This window comes from Bombina bombina, chromosome 6, assembly GCF_027579735.1.
Source record: "Bombina bombina isolate aBomBom1 chromosome 6, aBomBom1.pri, whole genome shotgun sequence".
NCBI classification, from domain to species: domain Eukaryota; kingdom Metazoa; phylum Chordata; class Amphibia; order Anura; family Bombinatoridae; genus Bombina; species Bombina bombina.
The window spans coordinates 48998857-49020988 of NC_069504.1; the positions used below are offsets into that span (position 1 = coordinate 48998857).

At 38.7% G+C, this 22132-nt stretch overlaps 1 protein-coding gene across 1 annotated transcript; it reads right to left on the minus strand.

Annotated features, from left to right (window-relative positions):
- Positions 1 to 10703: 10703 nt before the first annotated feature.
- On the minus strand, positions 10704 to 12552 carry LOC128664961 (putative nuclease HARBI1). Its single transcript, XM_053719749.1, has 4 exons — positions 12135 to 12552; positions 11769 to 11847; positions 10890 to 11191; positions 10704 to 10800 (listed from the first exon to the last, which is right to left on the minus strand). The coding sequence occupies exons 1-4, from the start codon at positions 12253 to 12255 to the stop codon at positions 10796 to 10798; spliced, it is 507 nt and encodes a 168-aa protein (XP_053575724.1). The 5' UTR covers positions 12256 to 12552; the 3' UTR covers positions 10704 to 10795.
- Positions 12553 to 22132: the final 9580 nt, after the last annotated feature.

A 22132-nucleotide genomic window follows, 5' to 3' on the forward strand; every position in this document is an offset into this window, starting at 1 on the left:
AGTGAGCGTTAGACCCTTTAATCACTGACTCCAAATACCAGCGGGCGGCCAAAACCAGCGTTAGGAGCCTCTAACGCTGGTTTTGACGGCTACCGCCGAACTCCAAATCTAGGCCTTAAATTGCTAAAGTTTTTTTTTTAATTTGATCGCATTTGGCGGTGAAATGGTGGCATTAAATATACCAAAATGAGTCTAGATCAATACTTTGGGTTGTCTACTACACTACACTTAAGCTAAAATTAACTCTACAAGCTGCCTACATGCTCCCTAATTAACCCCTTCACTGCTGGGCATAAAACAGTGGCATTTAGCAGCCTTCTAATTACCAAAAAGCAACGCCAAAGCCATATAAGTCTGCTATAATCGCATGTCTGGCACACAGTGTTGGGGCAAGGGTCCATCTGACCACTGATACCTGGTTTGCAAAGCATGGTCAGGCCAGGTATATCACCTACACTGCGCACTGTGAAGCGGGCGTAACCCTTACACTACCTGATCGATACAACATCATACCTGATGTTTTAAAGCACGTTATTCCAAACAATTTAGGAATTTTAGGTGATTTATGCCCTTTATGGATTAAAACCAGACTCTGCATCAACTATGTAAATGGGAGTTTTGCCATGGATCCCCCTCCGGCATGCCACAGTCCAGGTGTTAGTCCCCTTGAAACAACTTTTCCATCACTATTGTGGCCAGAAAGAGTCCCTGTGGGTTTTAAAATTTGCCTGCCTATTAAAGTCTATGGCGGTTCGCCTGGTTCGCCCGTTCGCGAACATTTGCGGAAGTTCACGTTCGCCGTTCACGAACCCAAATTTTTATGTTTGCGACATCACTAATTCAGATTCCTCCACTCTTTTTATTATTCCTGTCCCTCCTAAATAAAGTATACCCCTCTAAGTTAACTGACCAGTCATGTGAATCATCCCACCAAGTTTCAGTTATACTGATAACATCATAGTCCTCTTCCACAACTAAGCTCCAGCTCCCTTATTTTACCTGTCATGCTTCTTGCATTTGTTGTCATACATTTAGTTTTCATGTACTTTCTGTTGCTACTTGGTGTGCTTTCATCTATACTTTCTAATGTGACATTTCTTAAGTCATCCCTTCCTTGAGATATTAAGGCAGTGACATATTCACAGACTGATCTCTCTGTTCTATTGTGTTCTAACTGACCCTCCCCCTTTGCCTAGTTTAAAAGATTCTCTAAATCTGCTACCATCCTTTTCCCCAACACACCTGCACCCATGTCATTCAGGTGCAATCCATCCTTACTGTACAAATTGTACCCAAGTGAAAAGTCAGCCCAGTGCTCTAAAAGTCAAACCCCTCATTTTTACACCGGGGTTAGTGTTAGGTTTTTCTTTTATTTTTTTATTTTTTATTTTTTTTTTTAGATTGGGGCTTTGGGCAGTAAAAGAGCTGATTGCCCTTTTAAGAGCAATGCCAATACAAATGCCCCTTTAGGGGCAATGGGTAGCTTTAGGTTTTTTTTATACTTAGGTTTTTCTATTTTGGGGGGTTGGTTGGTGGGGGGTTTATTGTTAGGGGGACTTTGTAATTTTTTAGGTAAAAGAGCTGTTTTATTTAGGGCAATGCCCTTCAAAAGTCCCTTTTAAGGGCTATTGGTAGTTTATTGTTAAGGTATGTAGTGTTTTTATTTTGGGGTGGGTTTTTTGTTTTTATAGGACTATTAGATTTTGTGTAATTTTTATTATTTTGGATAATTTTCTTTTTTTTATTTTCGTAATTTTAGTTTTTTTTATTTTAATGTTAGATTTTTAAATTTTTTCGTAGTGTTAGGTTTATTTAATCATGTAATTTAGGATTTTTAATTTGTAGTTTATTTTATTTTATTAGAATAGTAATGTTAGGTTAATTTATAGTTTACTCTTAGGTTTTTTGTATTTCACAGGTACGTTTTTATTTATTTTAAGATAGTTATATTGTAACTTTTAATTTAAAGTTAGAGGGGTGTTAGGATTAGGGGCTAATAGGTTTAGTTTGTTAGATGAGATGTGGGGGGCTGGCGGTTTAGGGGTTAATACGTTTAAATAGTGTTGGCAATGTGAGTGGGCAGTGGATTAGGGGTTAATAGGTTTATTTAATAGTCATGATTAGGGGGGGCGGCAGTTTAGGGGTTAATAGGTTTATTTAGTGTTGGCGATGTCGGGGGTCTGCGGACTAGGGGTATTTAGACTAGGCGGATATTTATCAAAGCCTCAACTTTGTTGCATTTGCTGGCACCAATACGCTCTCCTTAGTTATGAAAAAAGCCGGCAAAAAGATGCGCACCAATTACGGGGCGATGAGCATCGGACTGTTGTTAACTAGCAGTAATCGATCTTGCATCTATTCAGCTTTTTCCAAACTTTATTTGTACCCTGTCACTAAACGCCACCACTATACTAAAATGTTTAATCCCAATCCGGCCACTCCCGGACCCCGCCGCAACCTAAAAAAAGGTATTAACCACTATCCCGCTGCTCCCCGACCCTGCTGCAACCTAAATAAAGTTATTAACCCCTATCCTGCTGCTCCCCGACCCCGCCGCAAACCTAAATAAAGTTATTAACCCCTATCCCGCCGCTCCCCGACATCGATACCACTAATTAAACATATTAACCCCTAAACCTCTGGCCTCCCACATCACCACCACTAACTAAACCTATTAACCCCTAAACCATCAGCCCCCACATCACCATAAACTAAATTAAGCTAATAACCCCTAAACCTAGCAACCCGCTAACTTTAAATTAAAATTACAACATCCCTATCTTCAAATAAATTTAAACTTACCTGTAGAATTAAAATAAACTATTTTAAAATATTAATTAACCTACCCTAATTATTATACTACAATTAAATTAAACTACCAATTAAATTAACTAAATTACATATTAAATCACCCTAAACCTACTCAAATTATTTAAATATACTATTAAACCTTATTACAAATTACTATTTCCCCAAAGAAATCAGCTCTTTTACCTGTAAAAAAAAATACAAACACCCCCCAACAGTAAAACCCACCACCCAACCAACCAACTAACCCCCCCTCAAATAAAAAAACTATCTAAAATAAAGCTCCCCATTATCCTGAAAAGGGCATTTAGCTCTTTTACATGCCCAGATCCTAATCTAAAAATAAAACCCACCCAATTTACCCTTAAATAAACCTAATACTAACCCCAGAGGATCCACTTACAGTTAGTCCTGCTTGAAGGATCCATCCAGCCGGCAAGAAGTCTTCATCCAGGCGGCAAGAAGTCTACATCCAGACAAAATCTTCGATCTTCATCCAGCCGGCGAAGTCCTCATCCAGGCGGCAATAAGTCTACATCCAGACGGCATTTTCTATCTTCATCCATCCGGTGCGGAGCGGGTCCATCCTGAAGACATCCGTTGCAGAGCATCCTCTTCATACGAAATTCCATTGAAGTTCCAGTTTACGGCGGCGCCGGATGTCTTCAGGATGGACCCGCTCCGCGCCAGATGGATAAAGATAGAAGATGCTGTCTGGATGAAGACTTCTTGCTGCCTGGATGAGGACTTCGCCGGCTAGATGAAGATCGAAGAGGCCGCCTGGATGAAGACTTCTTGCCGGCTAGATGGATCCTTCAAGTGGGACTTCAATAACTGTAAGTGGATCGTCGGTGGTTAGTGTTAGGTTTATTTAAGGGTTTGTTGGGTGGGTTTTATTTTTAGATTAGGGTCTGGGCATGTAAAAGAGCTAAATGCCCGTTTAAGGGCAGTGCCCATAAAAATGCCCTTTTCAGGGCGATGGGGAGCTTAGGTTATTTCAACAACAAAAAAATTATTTGGGGGGGTTGGTTGGTTGGGTGATGAGTTTTACTGTTGGGGGGTGTTTGTATTTTTTTTTACAGGTAAAAGAGTTAATTTCTTAGGGGCAATGCCCCACAAAAGGCCATTTTAAGGGCCATTGGTAGTTTATTGTAGGCTAGGTTTTTTTTTATTTTGGGTGGGGGCTATTAGATTAGGTGTAATTCCTTTTTATTTTTTATAATGTGTTTTTTTTTATTTTTCATAATTTAGTGTTTGATTTTTTTTGTAACTTAGTGTTTGTTTTTTTCTGTAATTTATTAATTTGATATAAGCTTTAATAGTATATTTAAATAATTTGAGTAGGGTTAGGTTTTTTTTTTTTTTTAAATACAGTGTATAGTTACATTGCATGACGTAACATAATCTTGAAATGCACAACAATTGCCTTTAAGACTTTAAACCCACTGAACAATTTAACGGGCCACTCTAGGGGCTAATAATGGTGTAATGAGGGTATAGTTATAGTAGGTAAATTCAAATAAATTGAGATCACTCTTGGATCTCAGATGAGAAACCCTGTTTTTCTCTTTTAATTTTTTATGATTAACAAGAAAATGCTAAACAAACCTGCAAAGCTGGGGAGGAAAAATATGGTCATTGTCGCATTGCACTGCAGGATATATGAATACGAAAGTAATCAGGGTGCGGTACAAGCAAGATACACCGCTCAGAAAATCCTTCTAAGTTAGGAGGTATATTATTTGAAAATGGGAGGGGGGGAGGTGGTCATTATAAAGTAGTAGGCTATTAATATGTTGAGTATATGCTAGGTCAAGGGAGCATCTAAATCAAGGGAGCTATAGGTTCTATGTTTGCATAGTTGGCAAAATTTGTAGGGCTTATCTAAAATACAGTGCATGAGAAGGGCATAAGTGGTAAGAGTAATGATGCAGGACCTGCCTGCCCAAGAAACACCGTATTAATCTGCAAAGTTTCGCTGCACCTCATGTTATAATATCTTAGCGATTGATAATATACTTATGAACTAAGGCCTCGCTTCCATTGAGTCGTTAAAAATGGAGCCGTAAGCTACCGAAGCGGACGACAGCTAAAGGTAATTTACGGCTCCATTTTAGTACCAGGTTTCCATTGAAAAGATTAGCGTGTTGCGCGCAGTCGCTCTTTTCGGCCGTACGTAAGTTTGCGTTGCCAACCGATGTCGGATTTGTCGAAAAGCGCGCCATAACAAGTGCATTGCCATGGTAACCCGACCTCTGTCTATAAGAATACCGGTTTGCGCCTGCGCTCTTTACCTGTGATCGCCTCTAGAGAGAAAGACACGGGAGCTAGTTGCGTTGGTAGGAGTTTTGGGTTTTTGAGAGTTGTTTGAGAGTTAGTGGAGAGTTTGATATTTGATTTTCATATATTCTTATTGTAGGCCTCATATAATATTAGGAACACACACACACATCCATACATTAGTTAATTAACACACATTAGTTTATACACACAAATACACACACACACACATACACACTTTTATTTGATACAAACACATTCACATATTTTTTTTCATTAACCCCCATATCCCCATCTTCCTTTATTACTCCTTTCATTAATCCCCTTATTCCACTTCCCATCCCCCCTTTGACTACCTTTCCCTTCCTCACTATATAACTTTTTTTTTTATATATACATTTTTCCCATCCTATTTATTTTTTACATCCCATATTTTTTGTTTCATTTGACTATATAGCTCACCCCTTTCTTCATTTGCATCCCTTATTATTTGTCTATAATTTTGTTCTAATCCTCCTTAGTTTTTCCTTTTTCATTTACATCCCTTTGTTTATTTTCACCCCCACATTTTATTTTTATTTTGAGGGATATAGAATAGAGATAGTTAGGGTCTAGATAGGTTAGGTAGTTAGTTTTGGGGCTATTTAATATAGGGTTTAGTTAGGTGACTTAGTGTAGTTAGGTAAGCTAGGGACTTTAGTGTTAGGTTAGAGTTAGGGAGGAAGGAGAAAGGGATGGATAGGCCTAGTGGAGTTGGGAAGGGGGTGGCTAGGGGGAGGGCAGTGGTGAGGGTGGATAGAGGGAGGGGGAGGGGGGAAGTAGGGAGTAGTATGGGCAGGAATAGGGGCCGAGGTTTGGGTGGAGGATTTGTCCTTCCTCAAACCCTGGCAGAGGAGGGAAGGAGAGAGGGTGGAAGAGGAATGGAGGTGGGAGGAGTGAGGAGGAGTCAGCCTCAGCTAGGCACAAAAAGAAAAGGGAAAGTGGGGCAGACTGTGGCAACTGGGGGTGGGGCTGGTGGTAGCCTGTCACAGCCTGCAGGGACAGAGGAGGTAGAGAGGGCTGGTCCCCAGTCACAGGAGGGAGAGTCTGTGTCTGCTGGCCCTTCAGGTGTGAAGGGCAGGCTTAGAGAGGAGAGGTACTCTGAGGAGGAGAAGGAGGCTCTTGTTGAGGCATACTTGGAGAGGGCAGCTCAGCTGGAGAACCCTAACCTGAGGCCGGCTGTCCGGAATAAGCTGTGGGAGGAGATTCGAGTGGCAGTCAGCTGCTTAGGACGTAATCGTTCTATTGCCAGCATTAAACACCGCTATCATGACTGCAGGAGGGAAACCAAAGCTAAGCTGGCACAGCAGGCCAAATATGCACGTGGGACAGGTGGTGGTCCTAGCAAGAGGATACACCTAAGGTCATGGGAGGAAATGATGGCCAATGTCATCTCAGATGAATCTGTTTACGGATGTAAGGGGACAATGGACACATCAGTGCCAGCTGAAGAGGTCCATGAAGGTGAATATTAAATATCATATGTAATAAATGTTTTATTTCTAACAAATATATGTTAACATCAGAAATATATATCGGCTTTGTTTTTTAAAATATAAATGTAATCATACACATGTGTAATACAGAATATAGAATGTTCATATATTATATATGTTTAGTAATCAATTGTGTTCAAGCATCAGTGGAAAACATACCTAGGTAGGATTAGTACAAGTAATGTTTTACATGGTTCAAAGTCTAATTTGCACAGTAACTTAAAGTGATAGTAAACCCAATTTTTTTATTTCATGATTCAGATAGAGCAGCAATTTTAAGCAACTCTCTAATGTACTACTATTATAAATATTTCTTTGTTCTCTTGGTATCTTTTTCTGAAAAAGTAGGAATGTAAGCTATGGAGACTTTGCATTTTTTGTTCAGAACCCTGGCTAGCGCTCGTGATTGGTGGCTACATTTAGCCACCCAATAAGCAACAGCAACCCAGGTTCTGAAACAAATATTGTCTGGCTCTTAAGCTTTACATTCTTGCTTCTCAAATAAAGATACCAAGAGAAGGAAGAAAATATGATAATAGGAGTAAAATATTAAATGTTGACTAAATTTGCATGCTCTGTCTGAATCATGAAAGTTTAATTTGTACTTCATTGCCCCTTTAATGGCATCTTAACATAGTTGTAGTGGATATATTCATCCTGATTTCTGGAGTGGCTATCTGCTCAAACAAGCAAGGGTATAGATTTAAATTCTTTCTATCTATATCATATATATGGACTATGTGTAATACAAAGAGTCGCTTAGAGGCACAATCTTTAAATATACACCTCTGGTTAAATATGTTTAAGTTCATACAGAAATTATATATATATATATATATATATATATATATATATATATATATATATATATATATATATATATATATATATATATATATATATAAAACTATATCTATAAAATTGATTTTCAAATGTTAGATGTTTCATCAGATTAATTTATAATTACAATTTATTTTTCAGAATTGGAACATGAGTATGAGTCCTCAACAAGACCGGAGGCCAGTGATGTTCCGGAATTCAGTGAGGAGGAGGAGGGGGATGTTATTGAAGCTGGATACTCCTACCTCAGCATACTTGAAGGAGATGAGCAACAGCCACTGGCCTATGAGGTTGAAAATGTTCCTGGCCCATCCCCATATTCATCTGGGAGGACATATCATCAGATGCAGCCTCCACCACCACAGCATTATCAGATGCATCCTCCACCACAGCATTATCAGATGCATCCTCCAACGCAGCATTATCAGATGCATCCTCCAACGCAGCATTATCAGATGCATCCTCCAACGCAGCATTATCAGATGCATCCTCCAACGCAGCATTATCAGATGCATCCTCCACCACCACAGCATCGGCAGATGCCTCCTTTATCACCACAGCATCAGCAGATGCATCCTCCACCACCACAGCATCAGCAGATGCCTCCTTCATCACCACAGCATCAGCAGATGCATCCTCCATCACCACAGCATCAGCAGATGCATCCTCCATCACCACAGCATCAGCAGATGCATCCTCCATCACCACAGCATCAGCAGATGCATCCTCCACCGCAGCATATGTACTATATGCCACCTCAACAACACATTCAGCACCCTCCCATGGCACAACAAATGCCGCCACCACTACCACCACCACAACAATCACCACCACCCCCCACCAATGTCTGTCCTCAATTGGATATTGAGACACCCACACAGTCCCCAAGACTGAGTGACGACAACCTCACACAGAGCCAGGAATATGTGCCGGAGACACCTATACAGCCACAAGTGCCCCCCATGGAATCCAATATCCCCGCGCAGTCCCAGCAGGATGCTCTACTGAGGCTCATTCACAGGGAGCTTAGACTTACTAGGCTCCAGCAGCAGCAGGATTTCAGGAGGCTACAGAGCCAGATGGACATACATAATGCTGCACTCGTCCGCCTGGCAGAGGCAGTGGAGAGGGTTGCAGATAGGCCGCAAACTCCCTCCTCACTCGCATCCTCCGTTATCTCCCTGCAGGACCCTGAATCACATCTTTTAGCCTCCCAGCCAGCTGGTGTGCGTCGCCCAAGACGCCACACTTCCATCCCAAGTACCTCTCCTCCAAAGGCCAAATCCCGCCGCAAGCATTAAGAAGTATTTTTCTTTTTAAATTCTTTCAAGATATATAATATCTAATTTTTTTATGAAGCACTTTCTTAAGTGTGATTTCCATCTCATAAATATGCATATATTTTTCTAATCAAAATTAGAAAATATATTTCAAAATTGTTTTAATAGCTGTTTATTTTCAAAAACATTAACAGCTTTATTCATTTTTATTTCACATGATGTCAATTAATATGCAGGTGTACATTGTTGATAAATGTATGTGTCCTTTTATTGAGGATATTATGCCGTTTAAGAATACTTGGGGATACGTGTCTGAAATTTATACAGTATATGCTATCTAACATTGGTCAACGTGACATGTGTAAATGTTATGATTTATATTCCACAAGCATATGTTGTTTGCTCCTTCAGATGAAGCTAATAAGGCTTATACAGTTATAGAAGAGTTGAAAAGTAAATACTCCTTCCTGTTGATATGGCCAAACACCTTGCATTCATTCTAGTCCTATGTGGAATGTAATATCTGAAATATATACCTATCATGACTAACGCACTCCTTTTTGTCAAGATTATTATTCAATATTTAGAATAATTAGATAAATGTATCTTTATGATATTTAAGCACTGGTGTATACACAACATATATGTGATTGCCATGATATAGAGGTGATTAATACATTTTAATTGACATCATATGAACAGACACAGACTCTCCCTGGGACCAATGCACAATGCACTTTTAAATTGTTTCAATAACTCCATGTTAAAGACAATACTTCATATCTCTTGAAGTATGTCATATTAAGCACTTATGTATTTTGGTTAATAGTCTAAATATTGCAAATGTATTATCTGCTTTAGCAGACATGACATTACATATATTTTATAAATATTAGTACTATGACACATTATAACTTTAATGTGTCATCGTTTTGTATTGAATAAATATGATTTTCACATTGAAAATTACATTTGAATGAGGGTAAATCTGTAATAATAAAACTCATCTTCATGATAAAAAGATTTTTTCCTTTGACTTATTTTTCTGTATTATTTTCTATGAGGTAACCATGCCATTCAAGTGTGCAATCTCAGGGGATTGTATGTATTGATAATGTATCTTTATTTTAAGGATTATATTATATCTGGATTTGTCTCTTTGAAATGAGCATCTGATATATTTCTTAAAGGGATAGCCTATTAAAAATAAAACTCAGGAATTAGAGCATGCAGTATTTATATACTTAAATATGTAATCCTATAATCTATTTAACTTAATTATCATCTGTAATTTAATAAAACAGGAATGTTATCTTAGGAATCTACCCATTTTGAATCTGCACATGGGGAGCGCTTGATGATTGTTGTCTAAATGTAGGCAACAATCAGCAAGTGCACCACAGGTGATGAGCATTAAATGGAATGGCTCCTAAACTTAAATACATGATTGAAATAAGAAACATAAAAGGATTAAATTGATTATGAGTACATATGTAAGTTGATTGGAATTGAATGATTTATCTGGTTCATTAATGTTTTATTGTGAACACACTCTTCCTTTTTTTTTTTAAAGTGACATAAATTCCATTATTTTGCTAAAACATATATATTTAAAAGCAAATCTAATATATTTATATTCTTTATATTTCTTAATATTCTTAGTATCCTTTGATTATAGTTTTATTTAGGTAAGATCAGGAGCAGCATAGAACCTATGTTGGAGCTGTTTATTGTTGCCAACATACAGTATATATCCTGTCTGTCATTGGTTCACCCATGTACTCAATTTTATTAACCAGGAGTGCATAGCTGCTCTTTAAATAATTATACCAAGAGAACAAAGTCATATTTGGAATATAATTAAAATGATATTTTAGATAATTATGTTATACATAAATCATAAGATGAATGCATTGATTAGTACATAGCTGGAAATAAAGAAACATTCACCATGACTATATTTGAGTAAAGTATACATTTATTTAGGGAAAATGTGGTAAATATAGGGATGAGGAGAGAGGGAGGGGAGTGGTATTCCATTTCTGAGAATCTTCAATCTGTAAAACATTAAAAGAAAAAAATGTGTATTATTAAAAAACATAATCATAAATAACTAAAAGGTCTCATTACAATACTATAAAAATACCTGAAAAGAATTCTTGAATAGTTGCAGATCTCTCCAAATGGGCATTGAGGGGTTGTGGATGATTAATTACATCAGGCTCAAAGATTTCACCTGGGGGCTGTGGTGTTGGAAGTAAGTCGTTCAACATCCCATGCTCCTGTGCCATGTTGTGTAGACAGCAACATGCCACTATGATTTTAATAGCTTTTTCCGGACTGAATTGGAGATCCCCCCCTGATCTGTCCAGGCAGCGAAAGCGCATTTTTAGAACACCAAACAGTCGTTCTATTATAGCACGTGTTCGGATATGTGCTTCATTATATCTGTATTAAAAGAACAAGAAATATGATTATAATATATAATGTGAAGACAAATCAAATACTAATGAGCTAACTACATTCCTGGTTTGATCTTATAAATCTTTAAACCATTTTATATATATATAAATATATTTATATTGAAGCAGAGAGATTTATAAATGCTTCACTGATAATAGATGATTTGTATTTTGACTGTCCCTTTAAAGGCACTCAGTACAACATTGTTATGTCTGTGATAGTGATATATACACACACACACAAGATAATCAAGCAACAAATGTATGTGCACAAACACAGATATATAGCTTAATAAAGGGGCAGGAGCCCCGAAACGTTGCTCAATAAAGGTGCTGTTGCTCCACATAGAGTGCTACCTGTGTGTTCTATTTCATTACATTTACTGGGACTTTGGAAAAGGAGGTCCTCCAGGTTTGCACCTACATTCACCCAAGAGTGATTTAAAGGGACATTCCTATGAAGTGTGTACTGGTCCTACTTTTCTACAGATTATAGTGAGCATTTTGCAAGGCACAATCAATATTTCTGACACACATGAGCAGAAAATAAATATATATTTTACCTTAATTCAGCAGGCCCAACAACCTGGTTCTCTTTCAATGGTGTCCAAATCCATTTTTTAAGAGGATATGCAGAATCTGCTAAAATATGAATGCATAGATATACAGTATATATATATATAGATATAGATATAGATAGATAGATAAACACACATCTTTCCATAAAGCAATGTATGACATGAAATAATGTTATGCATATGTCTTACTATGACATAGTTAATATATATCTTTTAAATGATTAACAATTTATTTATTTAATCAATTTCACCCCCTTAGACACATACATAAAGGATTATAAAGCAATGAAACAATAAAATGTCAAAATATTGAACACATGAAGGCATCATAATATATACATAAACACTTACCGAGGAGATGTCCTTCAGGCATTTGATTTGTCTCAAACAATCTCCACACACCAGAATTCCTGAGGATGTAGGCATCATGGCTACTTCCTGGGAACCCTGCCACAACATTTAATATGCGCATGTTTGCATCACATATAATCTGCACATTTAAGGAGTGGAAGTGTTTCCTATTTCTAAATATTATCTCCCTGCGCACAGGGGGTCTTAGGGCAATATGAGTGCAGTCAATGGCCCCAAGGACATTGGGTATGCCACCTAAAAGAAAAAAGTCCCTCTTAACATCACGCCAACCTCTGGGTGATGTGGGGAAAAAAATAAATTTTCTGCAATTATCATAAAGTCCATCAATAACTTTTGAAAGATGCTTAGAAAGAGTGGACTTATGCACCCCAGTTACAATGCCCCCTGTCACCTGAAAGGATCCAGAAGCCAAAAAATGAAGTGCCCCTAGTAGTTTGGTCATTCCAGGGACAGCCCTGCTTGAATAGCCCTGGCTTTCCAGCCTATATTGCAACAGGGCATATAACTGATATATTTTCTCCCTGTTGAGCCTGAAACTTTCAAACACCTGCTGCTCATTCAGGGTTTCTATATCCAGCCTCACTCTGGGGATGTCAGGCCTACGCTGTCTAACTTCAGCATTGTCAGCTTCTCTCTCACCCTGCATTTTGAAATATCTGTTCTGAGGTTAGGCTAGGTGTGGTCTTTTTTTTATAGCTGTGTGTTGCTTGTTAACATATGTGAAACTGGTGATTGCAATGAATAACATGGGGGGGAGGGCTTATCTTCATCTCATCTAATCCTTAATTTAATGAACAGTTTGAAAGTATATACTTACTCATGACTTTTATTTTTGATATGAAATATAATTTCAACATATATGTAGTTACATATCGGAAATTCAAAGACACTGAATGTAATTATTATATTTTTCAATTTAAATATATCAGCCTTTATCATAACAGTTAAAAGTAATTATTAAAATTATATGATTTATATAGGTCAAATATATATATACAATTATCATACATATATACATGTAGGAGAAGATTATTATTAGATAAAATTATATTTCTATATGTAATTTTTTTTTGATTTTCAATTTCAATGAGAAACAGGCCTCAAAAAGCTCTTTTTTCCTCCTTTACACCTAGTTGAGCTGGGGGTAATATGTCTCAATGTATCGACAGCCTCCGACAGTGTATTAACGGTTAGCGCTTTCAATGGAAACCTGGTATAATTTATCGATTAACGGCTTATATTACTTTCTATGGGACGCGAAAATCTTTTCGGCAGCCGAAGTCCGGAAGCCGATATTAAGGTATAACGCGCCATTGGAAACAGTCGTTAAACGCTATTGCTTTCGACAGCATATTTAACGGTTTGCGAGTGCACGCAAACTGAATTACGACTCAATGGAAGCGAGGCCTAAGTAGGCAAAACTATTAGCCAGTGGGTTGTACCCTCTTACAGTAATAAATATGCCAGCTGGAATAAGTTAGCTAATATAATGAGCACTACAGTTTGTCTCTGGATACACCATGTAGGTAACAGATAGAGTCTGGTAAGTCTAGGCAACAAACAGCACGATAAATAGGAGAGCTATAAGCAGAGGCAAAAAATGGGCTATGTGGGTTAAGCTAGGACCATTATAACAGAAAACATACCTGTCTATAAGAGGCTGCTGATAAAGTGGTAGGGGGTCTTGTAACTTGGAGTAGCGTGGGAGCAGATGACACACTTTGGGTTAGGGTTTTTTTAATATGTAATTTAGTTCATTTAATTGGTAGTTTAATTTAATTGTAGTGTAATAGTTAGGGTAGGTAAATTAATATTTTAAAATAGTGTATTTTAATTCTACGGGTACATTTAAATTTATTTGAAGATAGGGATGTTGTAATTTTAATTTAGAGTTAGTGGGTTGTTAGGTTTAGGGGTTAATAGCTTAATTTAGTTTATGGCAATGTGGGGGGCTGATGGTTTAGGGGTTAATAGGTTTAGTTAGTGGTGGTGATGTGGGAGGCCAGAGGTTTAGGGTTACTACGTTTATTTAGTGGCGGCGGTGGAGGGGAGTGGCGGAATAGGGGTTAATAACTTTATTTAGGTTTCTGTGGGGTCAGGGAGTGGTGGAATAGGGGTTAATACATTTTATTTAGGTTGCGGCAATGTCGGGGGTGGCAGATTATAGGTGTTAGGGTGTTAGGTGTGAACGTAACTTGTTTTCTACCATATAAATCAATGGGATATCTGGCAGCATCGAACATAAGCTTTTACTGCTTTCAGACTCCCATTGATTTCTATGCATCCGCAGCCTCCAGCGTGGTGGATTGAAAACCAGGTACGCTGGGCCGGAATAGTTGCGAGCATACCTGTTAACTATTTGGTAAATGGGACAAAGTGTCAGATAGAGCCGAATGTGTATTCGGAACATCTGTAATGACGTAAACATCGATCTATGTCGGATTGAGACCGGCGGATCATATGTTACGGCACAAATTTCAACATTTGCCGGTCTGTAGCCTTTGATAACTAGGTTGGATCAATCTCGCAACAATTACGCTACAAAATTTTGGCGTATTTGCTTTTGAGGCTTTGATAAATATCTCCCTAGGGGTTTATGTTAGGGTGCTAGGTTTTAACATAATTTTCTTTTCCATGTAGACATCAATGGGGTTGCGTTACAGTGATCGCCATTCCGCAATCGCTGGTGTTAGTTTTTTTCTAACACTCTCTCCCCATTGATGTCTATGGGGGAAAGCGTGCACGAGCACGTAAAGTAAGGCCTTGGGTGTTGTGCGGCATGGAGCTTAATGCACCATACCGCACAACAAGAGAAGGTTATTAAGTAATTCGTAGTGGTAGCACTATGGAAAGTGCAATAACGCTAATTTTTTTGCGTTCTTTACGCACCCGGTATAGCGCAAAACTTGTAATCTTGCTGATTGATTGTTAAAGCACTTTTCCCTTTATGGCCTGAACTGAAAACAAAATGGTAATTACGAGTTTCTACGCAAAATTAAATCTTCTTTTACAGCGTTTTAACATTCTTTAAACTGTAAATCTTGAACCTGCTGCAACATTGTATCTTTCTAAGAGACCCTTAAACAAGATTGAGAGATTGAGCCTTTGTGACTGGATTTTTTTAGGGGACATGCCTCCATGCACGTTAAGTCCAATCTCTTTCACGAGATTGTTTTTAAAGTGCTTGCACCTACATTATACAATTCATATTCATGAATGCGTGTTCCAGGTTACAACTTCACTAATGTAGGCTCAGATACTTCGAATGGCACTCTCATGAATCAGTTTGGGCTTAGCATGCATGGAGTGCCAGTAATGCCAAATATACCTATGGCAATCATATGGTTACTGAGTGTTAAGGATGTATTCTGATGACAATAGATTAATGTCACACATGCAACTGAGTATTTGTCTTGCACAGTTAGCAAAGGAGCACAAACGACGATAGTGCAATAACGTTTTTCACCCAGCCTGCTCCTTTTCAGCGGTACACTTGGGGAAGAGTGTTGCGGTTACCTTCCTGCATAGGCTGGCACCGTCATTGAAAACCTGTTTGATTTCTGGAGTTGGAGAGATTAGGGCTGTCACTAAGTGACCTGAAGGGAAGTTAATTTTTTCCTATTCATTGTATTTTAGATATTTTTTAACACTATTACTATATCCTCTCTCCAGGAGACATTCGGCAATAGGACTGTCTCACTACTTTCAGTGAGACCCACACTATTTAACCCCTTAAAGTGAAAGCAACAGCCAATGTATAAAGGTTAAACATGTGTACTTATACTTACCCCCTGACCCAGCTTCCTTAAGCCCTGTGAAGTAACCTGACCCTTGTGAGAGGTTTGGTGATATCACCTTGTAGTGCCCTGATAAGTATGGGGGGGGGGGGGGCTGTAATGCGCTCTGAAACAACCACCCCTCCCACCTAGGATGATAATACTTTGATATCATCATCAGTAAAAACATTGTGCAAATGACACCTGGGGGGGTAGTTATCAACGTGTCAACTTTCCTGCCTTCGCCGGCCCAATACGCCCGCCTAAGCTCACCTCACATCGCCGCCGCGGAACTGAAAAAATTCACCTAAGTTATCAAGTAAAGCAGTCAAAAAGCCGCGGGGCGATGAGCAGCGGACTGTGAGAGTTATCACTCATCCGATCTCGCTGCTCTTCGGCTGTTTGACAGCTTTCTTGCTAGCCTGTCACTAAGCACTCACACTAAACTACACTGTTCTACCCCCTATACCGGCGCCCCCGGAGCCCCCCGCAACTAAATAAAGTTACTAACCCCTAAACCGCCGCTCCTAGACCCCGCCGCAAGTCATATAAATGTATTAACCCCTAAACCGCCGCTCCCGGACACCGCTGCCACCTACATTATACCTAGTAACCCCTATCCTGCCCCCCTATACCGTCGCCCTCTATAATAAAGTTATTAACCCCTATCCTGCTGATCCCGCACCTCGCCGCAACTAAATAAATAGTTTAACCCCTAAACCGCCGCTCCCTGAACCCGCCGCAACCTATATTAAATTTATTAACCCCTATCCTGCCCCCCCTACACCGTCGCCACCTATAATAAATTTATTAACCCCTATCCTGCCCCCCACTACACCGCCGCCACTGTAATAAAATTATTAACCCCTAAACCTAAGTCTAACACTAACCCTAACACCCCCCTAACTTAAATATTAATTAAATAAATCTAAATAATATTTCTATTATTAACTAAGTTAATCCTATTTAAAACTAAATACTTACCTATAAAACAAACCCTAATATAGCTACAATATAAATAATAATTATATTGTAGCTATCTTAGGATTTATTTTTATTTTACAGGTACCTTTCAATTTATTTTAACTAGGTACAATAGCTATTAAATAGTTATTAACTATTTAATAGCTTACCTAGCTAAAATAAAGAGAAATGTACCTGTAAACTAAAAACTAACCTAAGTTACAATTACACCTAACACTACACTATACTTTAATAAATTATTCCTATTTAAAACTAAATACTTACCTGTAAAATAAACCCTAATATAGCTACAATATAATTAATAATTACATTGTAGCTATCTTATGATTTATATTTATTTTACAGGTAACTTTGTATTTATTTTAGCTAGTTAGAATAGTTATTAAATAGTTATTAACTATTTAATAACGACCTAGCTAAAAGAAATACAAAATTACCTGTAAAATAAATCCTAACCTAAGTTACAATTAAACCTAACACTACACTATCATTACATTAATTAAATAAATTAACTACAAATAACTACAATTAAATACAATTACATAAACTAACTAAAGTACAAAAAATAAAAAAAGCTAAGTTACAAAAAATAAAAAAAAATAAGTTACAAACATTTAAAATAATATTACAACAATTTTAAGCTACTTACACCTAATCTAAGCCCCCTAATAAAATAACAAACCCCCCCAAAATAAAAAAATGCCCTACCCTATTCTACATTAAAAAAGTTCAAAGCTATTTTACCTTACCAGCCCTTAAAAGGGCCTTTTGTGGGGGCATGCCCCAAAGAATTCAGCTCTTTTGCCTGTAAAAGAAAAATACAACCCCCCCAACATTAAAACCCACCACCCACATACCCCTAATCTAACCCAAACCCCCCTTAAAATAACCTAACACTAATCCCCTGAAGATCATCCTACCTTTAGTCGTCTTCACTCAGCCGAGCCACCGATGGAACTGAAGAGGAGACCCGGACCAGCAGAAGTGATCATCCAAGGGGCGCTGAAGAAATCTTCCATCCGATGAAGTGATCCTCCAAGCGGCACTGAAGAAATCTTCCATCCGGGCGATGTCATCTTCCAAGAGGCGCTGAAGAAGTCTTCTATCCGGGCGAGGTCATCTTCGAAGCCGGGTATTGAATCTTCATCCCGCCAACGCGGAACATCCTTCTTTCCCGACGGACTACCAACGAATGAAGGCTCCTTTAAGGGATGTCATCCAAGATGGCGTCCCTTCAATTCCGATTGGCTGATAGGATTCTATCAGCCAATCGGAATTAAGGTAGGAAAAATCTGATTGGCTGATTGAATCAGCCAATCAGATTCAAGTTCAATCCGATTGGCTGATCCAGTCAGCCAATCAGATTGAGCTCGCATTCTATTGGCTGTTCCGATTGGCTGTTCCGATCAGCCAATCAGATTGAGCTTGCATTCTATTGGCTGTTTCGATCAGCCAATAGAATGCGAGCTCAATCTGATTGGCTGACTGGATCAGCCAATCGGATTGAACTTGAATCTGAGGTCATCTTCGAAGCCGGGTATTGAATCTTCATCCCGCCAACGCGGAACATCCTTCTTTCCCGACGGACTACCAACGAATGAAGGCTCCTTTAAGGGATGTCATCCAAGATGGCGTCCCTTCAATTCCGATTGGCTGATAGGATTCTATCAGCCAATCGGAATTAAGGTAGGAAAAATCTGATTGGCTGATTGAATCAGCCAATCAGATTCAAGTTCAATCCGATTGGCTGATCCAGTCAGCCAATCAGATTGAGCTCGCATTCTATTGGGTGTTCCGATTGGCTGTTCCGATCAGCCAATCAGATTGAGCTTGCATTCTATTGGCTGTTTCGATCAGCCAATAGAATGCGAGCTCAATCTGATTGGCTGACTGGATCAGCCAATCGGATTGAACTTGAATCTGATTGGCTGATTCAATCAGCCAATCAGATTTTTCCTACCTTAATTCCGATTGGCTGATAGAATCCTATCAGCCAATCGGAATTGAAGGGATGCCATCTTGGATGACGTCCCTTAAAGGAGGCTTCATTCGTCGGTAGTCCGTCGGGAAAGAAGGATGTTCCGCGTCGGCGGGATGAAGATTCAAGACCCGGCTTCGAAGATGACCTCGCCCGGATAGAAAGCTTCTTCAGCGCCTCTTGGAAGATGACATTGCCCGGATGGAAGATTTCTTCAGCGCCGCTTGGAGGATCACTTCATCGGATGGAAGATTTCTTCAGCGCCCCTTGGATGATCACTTCTGCCGGTCCGGGTCTCCTCTTCAGTTCCATCGGTGGCTCGGCTGAGTGAAGACGACTAAAGGTAGGATGATCTTCAGGGGATTAGTGTTAGGTTATTTTAAGGGGGGTTTGGGTTAGATTAGGGGTATGTGGGTGGTGGGTTTTAATGTTGGGGGGGGTTGTATTTTTCTTTTACAGGCAAAAGAGCTGAATTCTTTGGGCATGCCCCCACAAAAGGCCCTTTTAAGGGCTGGTAAGGTAAAAGAGCTTTGAACTTTTTTAATGTAGAATAGGGTAGGGCATTTTTTTATTTTGGGGGGGTTTGTTATTTTATTAGGGGGCTTAGATTAGGTGTAAGTAGATTAAAATTGTTGTAATATTATTTTAAATGTTTGTAACTTATTTTTTTTATTTTTTGTAACTTAGCTTTTTTTATTTTTTGTACTTTAGTTAGTTTATGTAATTGTATTTAATTGTAGTTATTTGTAGTTAATTTATTTAATTAATGTAATGATAGTGTAGTGTTAGGTTTAATTGTAACTTAGGTTAGGATTTATTTTACAGGTAATTTTGTATTTCTTTTAGCTAGGTAGTTATTAAATAGTTAATAACTATTTAATAACTATTCTAACTAGCTAAAATAAATACAAAGTTACCTGTAAAATAAATATAAATCCTAAGATAGCTACAATGTAATTATTAATTATATTGTAGCTATCTTAGGCCTAGATTTGGAGTTTTGCGGTAGAAGGGCTGTTAACGCTCCGCGGGCTTTTTTCTGGCCGCACCATAAATTTAACTCTGGTATCGAGAGTTCAAACAAATGCTGCGTTAGGCTCCAAAAAAGGAGCGTAGAGCATTTTTACCGCAAATGCAACTCTCGATACCAGAGTTGCTTACGGACGCGGCCAGCCTCAAAAACGTGCTCGTGCACGATTCTCCCATAGGAAACAATGGGGCTGTTTGAGCTGAAAAAAAACCTAACACCTGCAAAAAAGCAGCGTTCAGCTCCTAACGCAGCCCCATTGTTTTCTATGGGGAAACACTTCCTACTTCTGCACCTAACACTCTAACATGAACCCCGAGTCTAAACAACCCTAACCTTACACTTATTAACCTCTAATCTGTCGCCCCCGCTATCCCTGACCCCTGCATATTTTTTTTAACCCCTAATCTGCCGCTCCGTAAACCGCCGCAACCTACGTTATCCCTATGTACCCCTAATCTGCTGCCCTAACATCGCCGACCCCTATATTATATTTATTAACCCCTAATCTGCCCCCCACAACGTCGCCTCCACCTGCCTACACTTATTAACCCCTAATCTGCCGAGCGGACCTGAGCGCTACTATAATAAAGTTATTAACCCCTAATCCGCCTCACTAACCCTATCATAAATAGTATTAACCCCTAATCTGCCCCCCTAACATCGCCGACACCTAACTTCAATTATTAACCCCTAATTCCGATCAGCCAATAGAATGCGAGCTCAATCTGATTGGCTGATTGGATCAGCCATTCGGATTGAACTTGATTCTGATTGGCTGATTCCATCAGCCAATCAGAATATTCCTACCTTAATTCCGATTGGCTGATAGAATCCTATCAGCCAATCGGAATTCGAGGGACGCCATCTTGGATGACGTCCCTTAAAGGAACAGTCATTCGTCGTTCAGTCGTCGGGCCGGATGGATGTTCCGCGCTGGAGGTCTTCAGGATCCTGCCGCTTCGCTCCGGATGGAAGACCATAGAAGATGCCGCCTGGATGATGACTTCAATCGGATGGAAGATCCTCTTCTGCCCCGCTTGGATGAAGACTTTGACCGGATCATGGACCTCTTCAGCCCCCCGCTTGGGCTTGGATCAGGACATCGGAGGAGCTCTTCAGGACGGATCGGTGAACCTGGATGGTGAAGACAAGGTAGGAAGATCTTCAGGGGCTTAGTGTTAGCTTTATTTAAGGGGGGTTTGGGTTAGATTAGGGGTATGTGGGTGGTGGGTTGTAATGTTGGGGGGGGGTATTGTATGGTTTTTTTACAGGCAAAAGAGCTGAAATTCTTGGGGCATGCCCCGCAAAGGGCCCTGTTCAGGGCTGGTAAGGTAAAAGAGCTTGTAACTTTTTTAATTTAGAATAGGGTAGGGAATTTATTATTTTGGGGGGCTGTGTTATTTTATTAGGGGGCTTAGAGTAGGTGTAATTAGTTTAAAATTGTTGTAATATTTTTCTTATGTTTGTAAATATTTTTTTATTTTTTGTAACTTAGTTCTTTTTTATTTTTTGTACTTTAGCTAGTTTATTTAATTGTATTTATTTTTAGGAATTGTGTTTAATTAATTTATTGATAGAGTAGTGTTAGGTTAATTGTAGGTAATTGTAGGTAGTTTATTTAATTAATTTATTGATAGGGTAGTGTTAGGTTAATTGTAGGTAATTGTAGGTAGTTTATTTAATTAATTTATTGATAGGGTAGTGTTAGGTTTAATTATATCTTAGGTTAGGATTTATTTTACAGGTAAATTTGTTATTATTTTAACTAGGTAACTATTAAATAGTTCTTAACTATTTAATAGCTATTGTACCTGGTTAAAATAATTACAAAGTTGCCTGTAAAATAAATATTAATCCTAAAATAGCTATAATATAATTAAAATTTATATTGTAGCTATATTAGGATTTATTTTACAGGTAAGTATTTAGCTTTAAATAGGAATCATTTATTTAATAAGAGTTAATTTATTTTGTTAGATGTAAATTATATTTAAGTTAGGGGGGTGTTAGTGTTAGGGTTAGACTTAGCTTTAGGGGTTAATACATTTATTAGAATAGCGGTGAGCTCCGGTCGGCAGATTAGGGGTTAATAATTGAAGTTAGGTGTCGGCGATGTTAGGGAGGGCAGATTAGGGGTTAATACTATTTATGATAGGGTTAGTGAGGCGGATTAGGGGTTAATAACTTTATTATAGTAGCGCTCAGGTCC

What these genes read in the sequence shown, in the direction of transcription:
- LOC128664961 (XM_053719749.1), bottom strand. Translation starts at nt 12,255, where the DNA reads ATGCGCATATTAAATGTTGTGGCAGGGTTCCCAGGAAGTAGCCATGAT. An exon ending in GCCTGAAGGACATCTCCTCG is followed by an intron (nt 11,848 to 12,134) that starts GTAAGTGTTTAT and finishes TTCATATTTTAG; the next exon opens with CAGATTCTGCATATCCTCTT. An exon ending in GTTGGGCCTGCTGAATTAAG is followed by an intron (nt 11,192 to 11,768) that starts GTAAAATATATA and finishes CTTTTAATACAG; the next exon opens with ATATAATGAAGCACATATCC.